Source organism: Biomphalaria glabrata, chromosome 1 (genome assembly GCF_947242115.1).
Source record: "Biomphalaria glabrata chromosome 1, xgBioGlab47.1, whole genome shotgun sequence".
In the NCBI taxonomy this organism is placed as follows: domain Eukaryota; kingdom Metazoa; phylum Mollusca; class Gastropoda; family Planorbidae; genus Biomphalaria; species Biomphalaria glabrata.
The window spans coordinates 6,208,080-6,226,530 of NC_074711.1; the positions used below are offsets into that span (position 1 = coordinate 6,208,080).

The following is an 18,451-nucleotide window of genomic DNA, read 5'->3' on the forward strand; positions in this document are numbered from 1 at the left end:
TTGGATTTCTGAGTTTACATCTTTATTTCTACTTTCATTAATTTGTATTTGTCCTACGCTTTGGAAAAACTTAATGAATTCATTTGCTGCTTCTTGGCCTTTCAGGGGTTTGTTGTCCTTTTCTATTACTATAGGAGTTGTTCTGTTTTCTTCCTGGTTGAGACATTTGGCTATACGCCAGAGTTTGTGGCCATCTCTATCTACGTTTAGTTGTTCTGTAAACATAAGATATCAGAGATAATTTTTATTTGCTTTTGAAGCCAATCTGTTAAATTTTTCTTAACAAAAGTTTATGTGAAAGTTGACATTTTTACAACTTTTTTCCTATAAAAGTTACAACAATGCTGTTTGCTACAATAATTTATCATATTATGAAATGTGTACATTTCAAATTTCATTAAATTCTCTTGGCGCACTTTGAAGATATTTGATATTAAAATTAACAAAGAAGGGTAAAATTTTCTTTTTTAAATAAAATAAAAGTGTTTATGGTTACAACAATCTCACTAATTCTATTGAATTTAGCATGTTAATATATATCTGTGTGCTAAGTTTGAACTTTGTAGCTTGGCGCACTCTTTAGATATTAATTTTCAAAGTTGATGGTTAAAATCTATTTTTAGTAACAACCAACACTGATTTACTGGAAATGGTCAATTTCTATCACGAGCTATTTTTAGAAGCACACAGGAATTTTTCATTTAGATTAACTTTTATAGTGTTTGAATGCTAGATTATGGAGAGGGAATGTGTCTTTATTATAATGACTTTGTAATCTGCAAATTTTAAAGTAAAAGTTTAATTACTTTAAAAAATAATATTAAATATTACAAATTTTTTTTCATATTTTTAGCTCAGCGAACTAATAATTAATTTTTTTTTTCTGTGTGTTGTTTTTTTCTATTAATATACATGTAAATTAATAGTTAATAAAGGAGTACATTATATTTTTAAAATGATGAGCTATTATTGCACAAAAATTCAAGTAAAAAATCTTTTAATAACTTCTAAAAAATAGCAAGGTTTCTTTTTTATTTTATTGTCCGAAGCAAGAAATTTTTCATTTACAATCTAATTTTTAAAGCATTTAAATTAAGGCATTTTAAAATGATTAATTGCCAGTGCTCTACAAAAAGGTTAAAACTGTTTTTTTATGAAGTTTATGAAACTTATAGTCATTAAATTTTAGGAAATATTTTTCTGCGCAGTGCTATTTTCATTTATAATTTATAAGAATTATCTATCTGATGCATATAAATAGCTATTTAAATACAGTAGAATTATAATTAAACAAAATAAAACACAATACAGATCTCTGATTTGTTTTATTTGTGATTTTTGGGCTCATATGATGACAAAATCACATATATATTTTTATTTTTTGTCGAAGGCTTTTTTATATATTAATTAACTTTTTTTCAAAGATTTTATTGCTTGGTCTTATTTTTTAAATTTATTTTAACAGAATACTGGTTAATGTAAAAGAGTGTGAAGTTTCAACCCCCTATCTTTTTTATAATACAGTTAATTTAAGTTCAACTGTCAGTTGTTTCGGTCACAGATTTTTTTTTATTTACAAAGGCTAAAGAAGGCTAATTTTTGGTTTGGCCACTTAAAATTTAATAACTTCCCTCACAATTAACTCAGCAATATAAAATTGGTATCAGTGGAAAGCATTTCTCAAGCTCTATCTAACTAAATATGTTCCATTGCATTGTGATCATTTTGAAATTTTTATCAAAGTACCTAGCTAATTATTTACACTCACTTAAAATTAAAACTTAAAAAGTCAAATTAAGTGTAACAGTAACACTGGTCACTGAAAAAGAATTCTAATTATAAAAGTATAGAAAATCTACAAATAATATTAATTAAAATAGGGATGTGAAAAAATGTTTAGTTAGATCTAGAATTCTAGATCTATTCGATCTAGATCTACAATCTAAATCTAGATCTAGAACTTTATTAAATTTAAACTTAAAATAATATAATAATATAAGTACTTCATTAGTCATTAGTTAGACATGATTAGAGCTAGAGCTTTCCAATGATCATTAAAGATGTATATTATTTATTATTATGACTATAAATACTATAATAACTAGATCTGTAGTATAATTTTAACAATCTAGATTTAGATTAGATCTAGAAAGTTATGATTTTATTGTGTTTTTACCTAACGAAAATGAACATTACATTATGATTAATCCCAATGGAATGCCATGAGATGAGATTTTTTCACAGCCTAAGCAGGGTTAGGCTAGGCAAGTAAAAAGTTCAAATTGATGATAGATCCAGATCTACTTATTAGTTAAGAAGAGATGTAAAAGTAATAGATCTAGTATTAGTATTAGTAGTAAATTTATGGCTCACAAAGCTGATTTCATTAGTATTTAGATCTATGTGCTGACCATTTTTTCTATAAAATGTCTGAAAAAAACTCCATAGAGGTCAGTGTTATTAATTTTTTCTAGTTTATAATCAATGTTGGTGATATGAAAACGAGGAAGAAGAATGTTGGTGATAGATCCGTGTAAAAATTCTTAGAAATATAGCCAAACACATGTACTATTTATTGTGTGTGTGTGGGGGGGGGAATCAGCATACTCCTTGTCTGTAATGAGTATCCGTAAAAATAAAAATGTTTATTAAATATATATACTTTTAATGCAATATATGTAATTAAATAAATTTAAAAAAAAACTTAGAAGATGAAAATATTCTCCATCATCAAAAGTAAGCGGATTTACTCTTTTTAGCAATGGTATCTAAACATGTACCGAGCATAATTTATTTCAAACAAAGAGACTTAGATTTATGTAACAGTAAGGAAAAATCTTTATCAAGAAGTTATGTCATTTATATATATACTTAATAATATATAGGTCTAGATACATCCAAATTACTTGTGTCATGTTGTGACAGACCTTAGTAACACTTTAGTTTATAACTTTTATTTTTATTCTTTATTATTGATAGCTAGCCAGGGCATCATCAGTCTAGATCTTATAGCTGCATAGTCACTGTATAGGGCTCGGCTGATTTCTAAAGAAGTAAAGAAAACGTGGAAGAGAAAAAGGCGAAAGTCAAGAGTAGTAAATGAAGACTAATTTTTATTAAACTTAAACTTACTATAGTCACTAAAGACTATTGACCATGTTGTCTATGACGACTCTTACTCTATCGTCTGTGATAAAACTAGGTTTAAGATTAGGACATCAAGATCAGAATTGGTTAATTTTAGTGGCATATTCTAGACAGTTTAATATCTGACTCGTAGATACATACATACTTCTATTAGAGTCTTAAGTCCTGATTGTAAGCAATTTTTTCTGTTATTAACTTTTCTTTTTTTTTTTGTGCTCATTATTAATAGCTCAAGCTGAGTCATAGGTAGGAAAAAAGTATCTAGATCTAGCTAGGATCTCTCTCCCCTGTCTGAGTTGTACTTGCACTTTAGACTTTTGCCATGATGATCCTGAGTTTGAATCCTGCCCACTTATATCCATCCTGCATAAAGTTTGAAGCTATGATGTAATAATCTTCTTTTTTGAAGTCCAAAACTTGTACAACGAAACAAACATAATTATATATCCCACTTGCACCAAGGCGGCCTCACAAGTTTTATTTGTACCAGGTCAATTAATATTATATTGTGACCGTATCCCCCCCCCCCTCTAGTCTACTTTTATTCTTGTTGCAGTGTCATGTCCCTAGCATTCTCAATGCATTTAATCCAATCTATTTCATGGAAATTGGAAGTCAGGATATATCTGGAAGAATTGATTTGCTTTAAAATAAAAATTTTTTTTCTTTCCCTAAAGGCTCCATCTCTTCAATCATTTCTGGAACAAGGTGATTCACCAGCGCCTCGCCCAGGGGAGACGGGCAAAACATTTAAAAGGAGGAGTTCCAACATAAATCTTCAAAGATGTATGCTCTTTTTTTTTTTAAATAATTTTATAATAAGTAGAATTATGATCATTACTATACTCTTTTAACGTAAATATTGTCTTTATACTATTATGTATGTTTATTGTGTTGGAATACTAACTTGAGATGAGTTTAATATTTTAAATGCATCAATTAATATGACCATGTTATATTCTTTATAATTCTTCTTCTTTCTATTTGGTTTCCATATATAGCAATCAAATTACTTGATGAAGCTGTGACACCATATGTGAACAGAGCTGTTAGAACACCCAAAGGGAATTTAAGGGATAGTGGATGTAAGATTGAAATGCAAATTGTTTTTAATTTTAGTGACTGACATTTAATTTATATATTGATATGCACTGAAAAGAAGTACTGAATTTAACAAAAAATGGACAGTAAAATAAAAACTGGCTTACAGTTTTTAAGATGTAATATGTAGGTAGCACTCTCCAGTAGATAAAAACTCCATTCCTTAAGTCTCAAGCTCTTGACGATCAGTTCATTATCCATGAGCCCTATTGACTAACTCTTTAAAAGTTAATTGGCTATGACTAAGGAAATAGGTAGCACTCTCCAGTAGATGTCAGATAACTCTTCAGGGCTAGATAAATAATAAATTCCTTGAATCCATATTAAGGATAAAAATTCCATTCCTTAAGTCTCAAGCTCTTGACGATCAGTTCATTATCCATGAGCCCTATTGACTAACTCTTTAAAAGTTAATTGGCTATGACTAAGCAAATAGGTAGCACTCTCCAGTAGATGTCAGATAACTCTTCAGGGCTAGATAAATAATAAATTCCTTGAATGCATATTAAGGATAAAAATTCCATTCTTTAAGTCTCAAGCTCTTGACGATCAGTTCATTATCCATGAGCCCTATTGACTAACTCTTTAAAAGTTAATTGGCTATGACTAAGCAAATAGGTAGCACTCTCCAGTAGATGTCAGATAACTCTTCAGGGCTAGATAAATAATAAATTCCTTGAATGCATATTAAGGATAAAAATTCCATTCCTTAAGTCGCAAGCTCTTGACGATCAGTTCATTATCCATGAGCCCTATTGACTAACTCTTTAAAAGTTAATTGGCTATAACTAAGCAAATAACTCCTTCTGTTGCAGTAACTCCTATTCGCCATGAGACTCAGATAGAGTCAGATACTCAAAATTTGTTTCTGTTCACACCAGGAAAGAAAGCTAAATCTGTTCGCTCACAAGTAAGTCTAAGGTTTTGTTACTCACACAATACTTGCACACTACCAGAGAAACTCGTATGTCAATTTTTTATATATAGTTTTTTATTTCCAATAACTGAAAAGTTATAATTGTTCATTGTGATGGCCTACCTCAGTCTGTAAAATATGATAAAAGGTGATCTAGAGTTGGAATCACTACTATACCAAAGTAAGATTTCAAATCATTAGTTGTGCTACTAAAATATCAAATGCACCAAATGACAGTTAGCTGTCTGTCAATAAACATGAATTAAATCTCATTAACATATGCATGATGCTTTTTTTTTTTTTCAACAGTATTTAATGTAATAAATGAATAAGATTTTTTAAAAGGTTGCTGTTATCTTTGAATAGCTGATTTGCTCAATCTTGTGAGCTTCATGCATGTAAGCTGGGATATTAACCACTTAACATTTCTAGTAAAGCTACCCTATATTAATGATGCACAGTGGCTGAGCGGTGAAGCGCTTGGCTTTCAAAGCGGGGGTCCCGGGTTCGAATCCTGGTGAAGACTGTGGGATTTTTTATTTCAGGACCTTTGGGCGCCTCTGAGTCCACCCAGCTCTAATGGGTATCTGACATTAGTTGGGGAAAAGTAAAGGCTGTTTGTCATTGTGCTGGACACATGACACCCTTGTTAACCAAAGGCCATAGAAACAGATGACCTTTACATCATCTGCCCTTAAGACCACTAGGTCTGAAAGGGGAACTTTACTTTTTTTTTTACCCTATATTGAGTATGTTAAAAATTATTTTAAAAGTCATATAGTCATTTGCCTTTATTTAATAATAGTGGCGATGTCTTTGATTTCTAAGATTAAGTATGAGTACGGTGTTTTACTTGACTACTCAAACCCAGTTGTGACCTGCTTATTTTTTCTTATCTTTTGGTGTTGTCCACCAGCAATGTATTTAAGTTTTTCCTCTTCTGCACCTGTCTTCAATAAGGGCTTTTCTCTGGGTCTCAAATGTTTCCTTCAGAGGCCAGCTGCTTTCCTCTATGCCAGTGAACATAAAATGGCACCTGATCCGTCAAGATGAAATCAAATTATATATTAGTAGATGTAGAAATTTTAAAGATTGTGTAAAAAGTTGTTTTTATAGTTTAAAATGTTTTTAGCTAAAATTTTAATACAAATGTGTTGTATTTGTGCTAGACATTTGATGATACACAGAACACAACAGCTCTCAGAAATACAACTAATGTTGTATCCTTCAGACAGGAACCAAATTATGAAGGAACAATGACTGTAAGTAGACTGGTATCTAGAAGTTATGTCTAATGCTGTGAAGGTTATTCTTTTGCTCTGTGTTATATTATAATGTACATGGGAAAGAATCCAAACCTTGCAGCTATACCCAAACATGGGAAAGTTTACCCAGAGGGAAAAATTAGGAGCTTGAATTAGGCTGCTGATCTCAAACTAACGGTTATTTGATGTTTATTTCTTTCAGCTGTGTGTGTGTATGAGAGGGTGTGGGCGACACTGACCAATATTCATATATGTATATAAATGAAACCTATTTTGAGATCATGCATGTTTTCTTGTCATTTTTGCTCTTCTTAACAATACCCCAGGTTTAAATTCCTAGTACTCAAGATTTAAGCTCTTGATTATCACACTTAGTCCACTCTATGTGTTAATATAAATTTACATTATTTAATGTGATGCTTTTGCCATATCTGTTTAGATTGAATTGACTGATGTCACTTTGTCAAATATAACCATTGATGAAGATCCTGCAAGAAAAGGTGAGTAGTCCTGGACCGACAGAAATAGAAGATTTCATTATTTCTATTTGGTAGTGCATCAAGATTACAAAGATGTTTTTTTCTCCATTGCTTTTTTTCTTCATTTTAACCTAAGTATACAAACTTCAGCTAATAATCAGAACACATACACAAATGCAATAAAATATTTTCTATATTTAGCCAGTGATTACCATCACATTGATGTAAATAACTTTGGTAATTGAATATGTATTGTTTGATGCAATCATTTTATTTGTTTGTTTTAACATTAGCAACACAAGAACTGTATCTGGAGTTTAAGGATTCATTAAAACAACAGTCTGCATTGCACCAGGTCCTAGATTTAGTGGCTAGTTATGAGTCAGCTTGTGCTAAGCAACTGTCTAAAATTCAACAGATCTCCAAATGTCTAGTACGTAATCAGCCAAAGTAAGTCCACATTTAATGCTATAAAATTTTAAGTCATTGTAATACATATGTGATGATATCCCTTTGGTAATCACCATAGCTGATTTCTGTCTTAAAGCAATATAGTGTAAAGGTTGGTAGAAGTCTGCAGAAATCATTTGTAGATTCACTCAGTTCATAGAAACTGAACAATTTGTAAATATTGGTAGGTGCTTCTTAACTTAATGAATGGTGTTAAAACATTATTATCTTTAGTTTAAAAAAATGCAGGGTTTTAAAGTAAAGTTCTAGTCCAGCTCCACAAGCAGGTGTGTAACTGGCCTGCCTTTTTGCTTGATTTGTAAATTATTGTCTCCCTTATCAACTGGTTTATTAAGATTTTCAAAATACTTTCATTTAATCATGATGAATAAAAGATTAACAGAATTTATATTTTCTGCAGTTTCAATAAAATTTCCTAAACTATTCTCACCATTTAGTGGGTCGTCATTATTTACACATATTCTTTTTGCCTGATCTAAAATGCTGTTTTAATAACTATTATTCTGATGTCCACTTTTTTTCCCCTTACAAACTACAGATTACAAAAGACATGTAGTACCGGTGAACAGCTTCTATTTGAAAAAAATACTTGGAAGCTGGTCCATTCACTTTTTAAAGACAGGCTTGAGAGTGATGCAGGAAGAGATAGTTTTGAAATGGATGACAGTGATGGAGACATATTAAAAACATCGGTAACTATTCTTTTTTTTTTTTTTTTAACTTTATTTTTCACAATGTTTTATTGGCTGGCTTTTGAGAAAGGCTGTTTCTATGTCCTGGTCATGTAACGTAAGGACTGATTACTATGTTAATTCTTGGTGTCTTTATGGTTTATGCTGCTGAGTGGTAAGCTCTTCTGCAATCTTTGACAAGGAAAAATAGTATGTTGTGTTTTGTTGTTCTCAGCTGTTTCGCACTACTCTACGATGTGTTGGTTACGCTGGCTCGTTGTGGTTATAGGGTCTGCCTAAGGTGAATTAAATTGGGGCATTCGAAGAGGATATGATTGACAGTTTCGTATGGGAAGCGTGGTTGAGAGGCTAAGTATGCTTGAACTTGGCTTGGTTTGGCTACCTATGAAGGGGGCTCGAGGTTCGACATTCAACTCGGGCAGAGTTGTGTTAACAGAGCGCCTAAAGGCAGCACTGAAAACCTTCTCCCAGACCCCCACCACCACCACTGGTTCACACATGAGATTGGACCATAGCGCTCTGAGCAATAAGCATGAAAGTAGCGCTATATAAAAGTTATAATTTATTTTATGGGTTGGCTCTGTGTAAGGTTGGGTTGTGTGTGGGGCTTATTATTTATAGTGAAAATTTAAAGCTCCTCTTCTTATAGATGTCTGACTTGTAGAACTTTTGGTGTCAATGTTCTGCCATCTGGTTTGTCTCTTTTTTACAACCTCTTTAAAATGTTATATGCCAATATCTTTTACTATGAGTCTATAAATTTGATGACAATAATTTATTTCTAGGTCTGGGGTTTGAGTGAACAAAACATTTCTAGTCGTCTCTTTGAAAAGGATGCTAATGTCAGACAGAGTCAGGTTAGCAGTTTTCTTATTTATAAAACCTGAGTTGAAATTAACAATGGAGCTCTGTTCATCTACTCTCATATTTATCACATTTTTCCAATTCTAGCTTGTTGTTGATTGGCTAGAAACATGTGCTGCTGAAGTTCTTGGAGATCAACCCAAAAATGCAAAGTTTTTTGTTGACCAGCCTGTGGCTTGGTAAGTAGTTTATCTTAGAAATGTGCAGGTTAAAACAATTATTTCAATTATATTATTAAATTTAAAAAATTCTAGAAAAGATTAAAAAAAAAAAAAGAAGACAATACCTCCATTATTGAACTTCAAATATAATAAAATAATTACAATTTTTTGGGTTCAATTTGGGTATCGAACTTGTGACACCGTCAGCTTTCTGATTCTTCCAGCTAGGCATGTATATTTGTGCGATTATTTATAGGTATTTTAGTTATACGGACATCTAGATCTAAAACTAGACCTAAAGTTCTGCTTTAGATATAGTCTTCAGCCAAATTTACATTTATTTATTTTTACTTTGAAAACTTATAACAGTCAAACTTAAGTTTTTCCTATTGTGGCCAATGAGTTAGCAATTCTTTTCTCACTGATATGCATCATCTGTTAAATTTCTAGGAAAATCGTTAAAACCGTTTTTGATCTCAGCTGTCCAGGTTTCTGCTGGATCCAGGTTCCATGAAGTTCTGAATTGAATATAGGTATTGTTGTATTGATCAGATCTTTATTCTTTTCTATGTGACTATAATTTTTCTTTCTATATTTATTTAAGGGAGAACACTCTTCACAACCTTCAAAAATCAAAACAAAAACTGCAGACCATTAATAGCAGACAAGTGACAGAATTGGTAGGTTGCATGTTTTTTTTTTTTTTTGTTGACCAAAACGCCTTATTTAAATTCAGTCATTTTAACATATTCAAAAGTAAAAATCATTTCTGCACAGGATCCTGATGCCACTCTTAGGCAAAATAAAGTTTTAGATGACCTAGACCAAGAAGATGAACGCTATTTTTTGCAAAACCTATTTGTACTTATCCGAGCAGGGCAGCTAGAAAAGGTTTGTCATTTTTTTAATCCATATTAACCATTCAATGATAATGCATCATTTCTCTTATTTCTTTACTAGTATTCTTTATAATTTCAGGCACAAGAGCTTTGTCATGCTTGTGGTCAACCATGGAGAGCAGCCACGCTTGAGGGTTGGCGCCTTCTGCACGACCCTAACTATTATGCCAAAACATCCTCTGATATTTCTCCCTTAGAAGGTAACCCTCACAGAGATGTTTGGAAAGCTGTTTGTTGGCGACTGGCTAGTGAGGTGAATACATTATAGTGATTGAAATATAGAGAACAAATTTTTTTGTTCTCGATTTTTAATTAAAGTATTAAACTTGGCATTTAAATTTTTTTTGTGTTCCTAAATCTTGAAGATTTTTTTTTGTCTGGAGAATACATATTTTTCTTTGTTTATAAGTTTTATTTTGACATTCTCTAGGATAATATTTATCTCTATGAGCGAGCAATCTATGCAGCACTCAGTGGAAATCTTACAGCTCTGCTGCCTGCATGTTCATCTTGGATGGATTATGTCTGGGCATATTTTAAGGTTTGTACTTGATTTATCTTTTTTTATTCTTTGTATAAATACGCTACATCAATTCCAAACTAAAAATTAATGGTTTCTTACTTATGAAAAAATTTACAGCACATTAAAATGATGCGTCTTTTTACTAAATAGTGAAACAAGTTGGGGGGGGGGGGGAAACTCATCTTGAGAAAGAAAAGTGAATTGAAACTTCCACCGCATTGAGGCTAAACTTGAAAGTGGTTTTGAGGGTTGATCCTGAGAAAAAATCTTGAGCTGGGGAGCATGGTGCAGCCAGCGGTGCACTGAGCCTACTATGCTGCTTATACCTAATTATTGGTTTATTTGACATTCCTTTAGACCCAAACGCTGCAAGGAGAGAGGAAATTTCTGTATGGGCAATAATGTTTCAATCATAAAAACTAATGCTCTATGTAATGAACCAATATCCATGTGCCACTGAAGGTGTGGCCTACATCAAAAATCTTTTTTTTTTAAATTCAGAAACATTTTTTTTTGTTGGCAATTTACTTAGAATATTTTGTAGATATGTTTTAAAATAATGTACAGCATGGTCTATTTATAGTGCTGAAGTACTAAAAACTAATATTTTTTTTTAAACACATACATCTGATTACAAAAAGTTTGAATATGTTCTATAGGTGAAGGTGGATGTTGATGTTGAAAAAGAAATTCGTCTTTTACATCCGACGGACAGAATGCTTGATAGTTTGCCTCAAGAATATACAGCAAAGCTGTAAGTTTTCATAAACACAATCTAAATTATGTTTGTATAATTGTTCTACTCCGTTTTGATGAGGTAGCAAAAATACTTTATGTCACACGTTTTCAGGCATCATTTGTTTCTTTTTGTCTTTAATTGTATACTCAAATGCAGTTTCAGCGTTTACATTCTTATAGAAATGTCATGACATGGAATAGGAAGGAAAGGAAAAGTTTTCAGGGAATGTGGTAAAATGTTTGTATGGGTGGGTCTTGAGTTTGTGATGTTTTGACATTGCTGAGCCCACCCTGCAGTGGTGTTATAAACTACGAATACTTCCGAACAAGACTGAATGACACAATATCTTTAGGCTATGCAATTTTTTTAAAATCATAATCTTGCACATTTACAACAGATGTTGCCTTGTTTTATTATAATTTTGTTTTAAAATCTGGCTGTGTGGCAAGCGTGTGAAAAACCTAGGGTGATTGCTATCAGGCACTAGTAATAGTTTAATAGTTGTTTTTTTTTTTTTTATGTATTGAAGGCTTGAAGCTCAAGAAGTTTTTAAGGAGATAGCAGCTAGTAGCGATGAGGTGAGCACAATAACATTAAATCACAATATTATTTACTTTAAAATGATCTGTTCCTTTGATTTATATTGATCTTTACTATTTTTTTTCTTTAGAATGTTCGTATTCAGTCAGAAAATGTCTTCCATACAATTCAGAAATATATAATTCTGGGAGATGTGCCGGGTAATATTTCTTATTTAATTATAATATGTAGTGTACAATTTATTATAAAAGACATTTGTGATTTATGATATTTACTATGTGCAGGTTTGTAATGTTGTATCGTTGTATACTTCTAGGGAGAGGAGGGTTAGATGCACGTTGGAGGAGATGAGGAGATTATACAATTTCTAAAATATTTTTATACAAGCAAATATCCAAACTAACGCAGAGAAAGGAATCCAATGGACTCTCACACAAAAGCTGGAAGATCTGGAATTCGCTGATGACATAACCCTATTATCACACAGACTACAGGATATGCAAGAAAAGGTCACAGCTTTAAGCGAAGTAGCAAAAAGAATAGGCCTCAAAAAAAAACTCAAAAAAAACAAAAGTACTTAAAGTAAACAATAAACAAATTCGAGACATAGTACTGGATTCTCAGACAATAGACCAAATAGAAAATTTTATTTACCTTGGGAGTGTAGTTAGTATATCAGGTGGAACAGATGAAGACATTAAACGCAGCATAAATCTAGCGCGTCAAACATTTACACAGCTAAAACCAACCTGGAAATCTCCTCACAGCTCAAACAAGATTAAACTAAGAATCTTTAACTCTAATGTCAAGGCTGTCCTACTGTATGGTTCTGATACATGGAGAACAACTGAAGCGACAACAAAAAAAATACATTCATCAACAGATGCCTGAGAAATATCATAAAAATGCACTGGTACGACAAAGTAGAAAACACCAAACTGTGGGAGATGAGTGGACAGAAAAATATAGAAGTGCAGATCTTAGGAAGTGGAGATAGATTGGTAAAACCCTTAGAAAAGATACCAGCAACAGAGCTAGGCAGGCCTTAGAGTGGAACCCCCAGGGAACAAGACGCAGAGGAAGACCAAAAAGAACATGGCGATGCAGTGTACTTGAAGAAGCTAGAGGACTGGGAAGAGCTGGGAAACCATAAAAAAACTAGGAAGAGACTGTGGAGAGCGGCATGTTTTTGTCGAGGCCCTATGTTCCATGAGGAACTCAAAGGAGTGATGATGATAAAATATCCAAACTATGGCTTTGAGAATAGTCTTGAGTCAATATTTCAACTTATGCTTTATTTGTTTGTTGTTGTTTTTTTTTTTCTTGCCTGTATTTAGTAGTACACTACACCCGACTGGTACAGATAAAGCCAGTTTTAACAAAGATGTCCTAAATGTACAATTGTTTTTAGTTTGCCACTGACTGCTTTAAAAAAAAACTTGATAAAATGATTCTTATATTGGAATGGCACGTTTCCTTATATAACAAGAAATAAACATTCATCTATTTTTATTGGCTAGGTCTGATTGAAACAATGTATCAATGGCATCAAAATAGATCTTGTCCTCCTTACTTAATTCGAGTCCTTGCCCACCTTGTCCTGTTTCTGAGAACCATTGGTCAAGATTATCAGGTAAGATCAATTCAACTTTTCAATGTGATATTTTTTTTTCTCTTTTCTTTAAGTTTCATTTGTACTGATTTTTCAGAAGTGCCCTGTAAGATGCTTCCTTTAATCCTTTAAATATCTTTGCAATACTTTTTTTTTTAATGTACTAGTTATACATTCTCTGTCGTTGTTTTTTTCCTGTCTATTTTGTTCTGTCCAAAAAGTGACACTGTAATTCCTTGCTTATTAGCCTAATGTTAACCCTGTAAAAGTAAAGTAAAGTTTCCCTTTAAAGGACAGATGATGTTAAAGTCATCTGTTTCTTTGGCCAACGGTTGACGAATATGGTGTAATCTGGCCAGAAAAAATGACCAATCAACTTTACTTTCCCCAACTAAAGTTATTTACCCATTTGAGTTGGGTGGACTCAGGGGCGCCCTAAGATCCCATAATTCAAATTCTCATGTGCATGTATGTAAATGTGTAGTCTAGTACATGTGTAGTCCTTTTAAACAATACCCTAGACATCAACAGGCCAACACTATCACAAACTCACTGCACTTGCTTAAACCTTGTATATTCTGAATAGTCTTTTATAAATTTAAAAAAAAAAAAGTTACTCAAGAGTATAAAGTAAACTGCTGATGCACGCCTTAAGATTGATATATTGTTGTTATTAAGATATTTGTTTTAATTTAATTCGGCTGACTTTTTATTTTATGTTGATTAAATTCTTTTAGAAAAACATGCATTTTTTTTTTTTACCTTTTCAGAAAGAACTTTGTGAAGCAATCCTAAAGGCTTATGTTGAAGACCTCATCAGCAAGAAACACACAAGTCTTGTTGCACACTATGTATCTAAGTTAAACCCAGAGGACCAGGTTCAGATGTATGCAACATTTCTGGAAGGTAATTTAGCCTATTGTCATTTATCAAGCCTTCAATCGGATATTATAATTTGAATATTTTTTAGCAATCTGGAAGCTGGAAATTAAAAACATGCAAGAAAATTTAAAAAACTTTTTTTTAAATTACTTACTTACTTACTTACAGCCAATCACCCCTTTTGGAGTACTGGTATGGGCTGCCAACAATAGATCTCAATAGTCCCCTGCCCTGGGCCATCCTTTCCATCTTGTTCTAGGTGTAACCAAACTTTAATGTGTCTGCCTCTAGTTCATGTTGCCAGGTGCTTCTTGGAGGCCTTTCGGGTTTTATTTCAATGCCTGCCTTATGATGCTAGTTGGTGATTTGTGCCAAGTGTGCCCAATTCAGCCCCATCTTCTCTTTCTGGTTTCTTTTTTAACAGAACAGGGTTCGTAGCGCTCCTAAAATCTCCTAAAAATGCAAAGTCTCCTAAAATTCTCCTAAAAATTGCCAGAAATCTCCTAAAATTTTGTCCACTCTTCTAAAAGTTTGACCCAAATTTTTTTTAAAATATAATTTTGCATATTTCTTGCTAAAAATGTGTGGGGGGGGGGGGGGGGGGGGGAAACAACGGCGTAACTATAGGCATCAAGCAAGCATTTCACCTGGCATTATTTTTCTTAAGGCAGCGTAGATATGGTTGTTTCCTTTCATTGTTATGACTGAAGATGGGCTAGATCTAGTTTGCATATATAGTGACTATTGTCTATAATTAGAGCAATTACCAGACTGATATGTGGGCTACACCCCTCCGGGCCCTCCCTCAACTAAAATCTTCTTGTTGTGATAGTAAGAGTGACTTCACGTGGAAGGTCCGTAAATCATCTATCTAGAAATAGTATCTAGATTTTGATCTAAGATAAATCTAGTGGAGATAATTTGCACATAACCTGAAAACTCTAGGATTTTAGTCAATTTAATGATCTCGATACATCTAATGTCTAGATTACTCTAGAAATAGGCTATATTGCCTAGATTCTAGATTTAGGCTAAATCACCAGAATCTAGTGAAGATAATTCTTCACAGCCGTGTAAAGTCAGCGAATTTCAGTGACTTAGATCTAGAGTTTAGATTCAGTGAAGATAATTCGCACAGCCGTGACTTAGATCTAGACTCTAGATTTAGGCCTACGTTAAATCACCAGAACCTAGTGAAGATAATTCTCACACAGCCATGAAAAGTCTGCGAATTTAGTGACTTAGATCTAGAGTCCAGATTTAGACCTATGCTAAATCACTAGAATCTAGTGAAGGTAATTGTCTCATATCCGTGAAAAGTCTGCGAATTTTAGTGACTAAGAGTTAGAGTCTAGTTCTACGGTAAATTCAGTTAAAACAATTCTCACACAACCATGAAAAGTCAGCAAACTTTAGTGACCTAGATCAAGAGTCTAGATGTACTGTGGATGTAACTAAAATATTTTGCACACAGCAGCTGTGAAACGACCGTAAAAGTTAAAGTTATTTCGGTCGTAAAAGCCCGGGAAACTATGTAGTTGAAAAAGTAATTGACTTTGAAAAAATCCCCCCCCCCCCTTTTTCCAATCCAAAAGCCATTATTTAGTAAGCAAATGTCAACTAAACATACAAATAGACCTGTATATTACAGACTCTGTTTATGAGAAGGTTTTAAGCACAGTTAATAAAAGAATAAAACATTATCTCAAATGCACACCATGACTCTAGTATCTGTGAGATACACATAGGAACTAAGAATGTACATTTCCACCACAGAGAATACACATTATGAAGGCATCTCTAAGAATGTTTCTTAGTTTAAAAAATGGAATAGCAACCATTTGTAATGTTCTTTAACAAATCTTTGAAAAAAATATTGTTGTTGGAGGTTTTGGGATGGCTGTCAAGTTGTTGCTTGATTAAAAGATAACTTTGATTACATTTTCTGTGGACATACCACAGCTGATGATGTTGTTTCTGTTCTGGGTGGGATGTTGGCAAGATATTTATTATTTCCAAAATCAAGTAACAATAATTGATTTGTGCATTTTTTTGTGTTTGATCTATAATGTATCATACAAACGAGCGGGACACACATATACACATATATATATATATATATATATGTATCATACATTTCATCCTTTAAAAAAACTCCTAAAATTTTGTCATGGAAAAGTGCTACTAACCCTGTCAGAAGTTTGGTTGATTCTTTGCAAGAGGTCACTGTTGATGATGGCGCCTGGCCAATGGATGTGAAGGATTCTTCATAGACAGCTGTTAATGAAAGTTTGCACTTTTCTTATGGCAGTTTTAGTTGTTCTTCAGGTCTCAGCTTCATAAAGCAAAATGGACTTAACATTTGAGTAAAAGAGACGAATCTTAGTTGTCAGGAAAATTTCTCTTGCAATCCGTTTTTTTTTTTAAGCTGCATCAAGATGACCCTTGTTTTTCCAATTCTTGCCTTGACATCAGCATCTGTTTCATCTATATTTTTTTTATCGATTAATATAAACTGTATATTGAATTTAAAATAAACAATTTGAAAAACTTTCCTTTTCCGATTCTTGCCTTGACATCAGCATCTGTTTCATCTATATTTTTTTTAATCGATTAATATAAACTGTATATTGAATTTAAAATAAACAATTTGAAAAACTTTCCTTTTACAGACATTGGGGCTCAGGAAGAACAGCAGAAATGTTTAAAGTTGGCTGAGGAGGAAGGCCTGGATGTGGCCAGGATTACAAAAACTGTTGTGGAACGAATAAGAATGAGGGAAAATCCAAACATGTTCCCTAAGACCAGTTTGGCAGTTGATTTATCCATCACTGAGGTAACATTGTAAAGTATTTTGTTTCAATACAATGGTTACTTTAGTCTTTTTTTTAGTTTCTTGTGTTTGTGATTGTACACTAAATTATTTGTCCTTCGTGGGAATCATTATCTAAGTTTGATCAGAAATCCCTCTATTATCAACAGAAATAGTCTCAAACCTATTAACACTAGTATTGGAATGTTGGCTTAACAATGTTTATAAAAATGGGAATTTCATGATAGTCTTTTATGTAATCTAAAACTTCATTCTCTGGGTGACAAGTAATTAACATTCTCTAGTTTTTTTTTCTTGTTTTTTTTTAGATTTTATTTTATGTATAATAATTTTTTTGTCTCAGATCATACTTGTGCTCAACGATAATTTCAGCACATTTTGTCTCAGCCCCCACTTGCCAATTTTTCAGAACCTCATCACATAAAATCTAGAGATCCTTGAATTAGTCCATGTACAGAGTCTTGAATTAGACCATGTAAAATCTTGAACTATTAGACCAAGTAAAGCCTCTTGAAGTAGACCATGTAGACTTTTGACCTAGACCTTGTATAGATTATTAAAACTAGACCATCTAGCGACTTGTAAACTATGTAGACTTTTGAACTGGACCATCAAGGATCTTCCAAAAAACAAACAAAGAGTTAGAGATTAAATGTAGAATATAAAAAAGTTAGGGAAGAATTAAATTATGAATGAAATGTTTCTTCAGGAAGACAAGGCTAAGATTGATGCCATTCAGTGGCTTGTGTTTGACGAGGCTCACAGACCTGAAGCAGTAAGACAAGCCAATGCTATCATGCGCACTTTTATTGGTAATTTGAATTTCTCTGCTTGGATGGGATTGAATATTAAAATATTTTTTTTTTAGAGTAATGATTTGATTACTTTGTTAAGGTATAAATTCATTTTATGAAAACATTTCTCTTCAGCTGTTAAAAAGCATGCTGCAGCACGGCTGGCTTTTGAAAAGATTCCATCTGACTCTATAGATGTGATTTATCATCTTTGGCACACAAAAGTAAGTGAAAAATGTATTTGATAATAATTTTTTGTTTTTAAGAAATAAATCTTGAGGTGAAAAATAAAAGGTTTGATTCACTGACCTATACCACTGCTGGATGGAGATGTAGACTTGAGAGCTACAGAGTTTTAAAAAAAATTTAACTGATGTTGTCACTTCTGCTTAAAATGTAGTAAATGAACTTTTCTCATTGTAAATTTTACTTGTTATTACTCAGACTGGTTCCAGTGACCTTTCAAGTAAAGACAGTAACACGATCAGAGAGTACATGTGCATGAAAGCCTATTTGGTAAATATTTTAGACTT

At 32.6% G+C, this 18,451-nt stretch overlaps 1 protein-coding gene across 2 annotated transcripts in view; it reads left to right on the forward strand.

The window, feature by feature from the left end:
• The window catches only part of LOC106061617 (nuclear pore complex protein Nup107-like), a 29,503-nt gene that overhangs the window by 8,882 nt on the left and 2,170 nt on the right, over window positions 1-18,451 (forward strand). For both annotated transcript variants that reach the window (XM_056018644.1, XM_056018643.1), the window contains exons 2-23: window positions 3,825-3,933; window positions 4,149-4,232; window positions 5,064-5,158; window positions 6,334-6,426; window positions 6,869-6,929; window positions 7,202-7,358; window positions 7,918-8,071; window positions 8,857-8,928; window positions 9,023-9,114; window positions 9,701-9,776; window positions 9,874-9,987; window positions 10,075-10,248; window positions 10,426-10,536; window positions 11,178-11,272; window positions 11,787-11,835; window positions 11,928-11,997; window positions 13,318-13,430; window positions 14,180-14,315; window positions 16,964-17,127; window positions 17,834-17,936; window positions 18,054-18,142; window positions 18,363-18,434. In XM_056018644.1, the coding sequence (XP_055874619.1) occupies window positions 3,825-3,933; window positions 4,149-4,232; window positions 5,064-5,158; window positions 6,334-6,426; window positions 6,869-6,929; window positions 7,202-7,358; window positions 7,918-8,071; window positions 8,857-8,928; window positions 9,023-9,114; window positions 9,701-9,776; window positions 9,874-9,987; window positions 10,075-10,248; window positions 10,426-10,536; window positions 11,178-11,272; window positions 11,787-11,835; window positions 11,928-11,997; window positions 13,318-13,430; window positions 14,180-14,315; window positions 16,964-17,127; window positions 17,834-17,936; window positions 18,054-18,142; window positions 18,363-18,434 (2,283 nt within the window). The remainder of the gene's footprint in view (window positions 1-3,824; window positions 3,934-4,148; window positions 4,233-5,063; window positions 5,159-6,333; window positions 6,427-6,868; window positions 6,930-7,201; window positions 7,359-7,917; window positions 8,072-8,856; window positions 8,929-9,022; window positions 9,115-9,700; window positions 9,777-9,873; window positions 9,988-10,074; window positions 10,249-10,425; window positions 10,537-11,177; window positions 11,273-11,786; window positions 11,836-11,927; window positions 11,998-13,317; window positions 13,431-14,179; window positions 14,316-16,963; window positions 17,128-17,833; window positions 17,937-18,053; window positions 18,143-18,362; window positions 18,435-18,451) is intronic.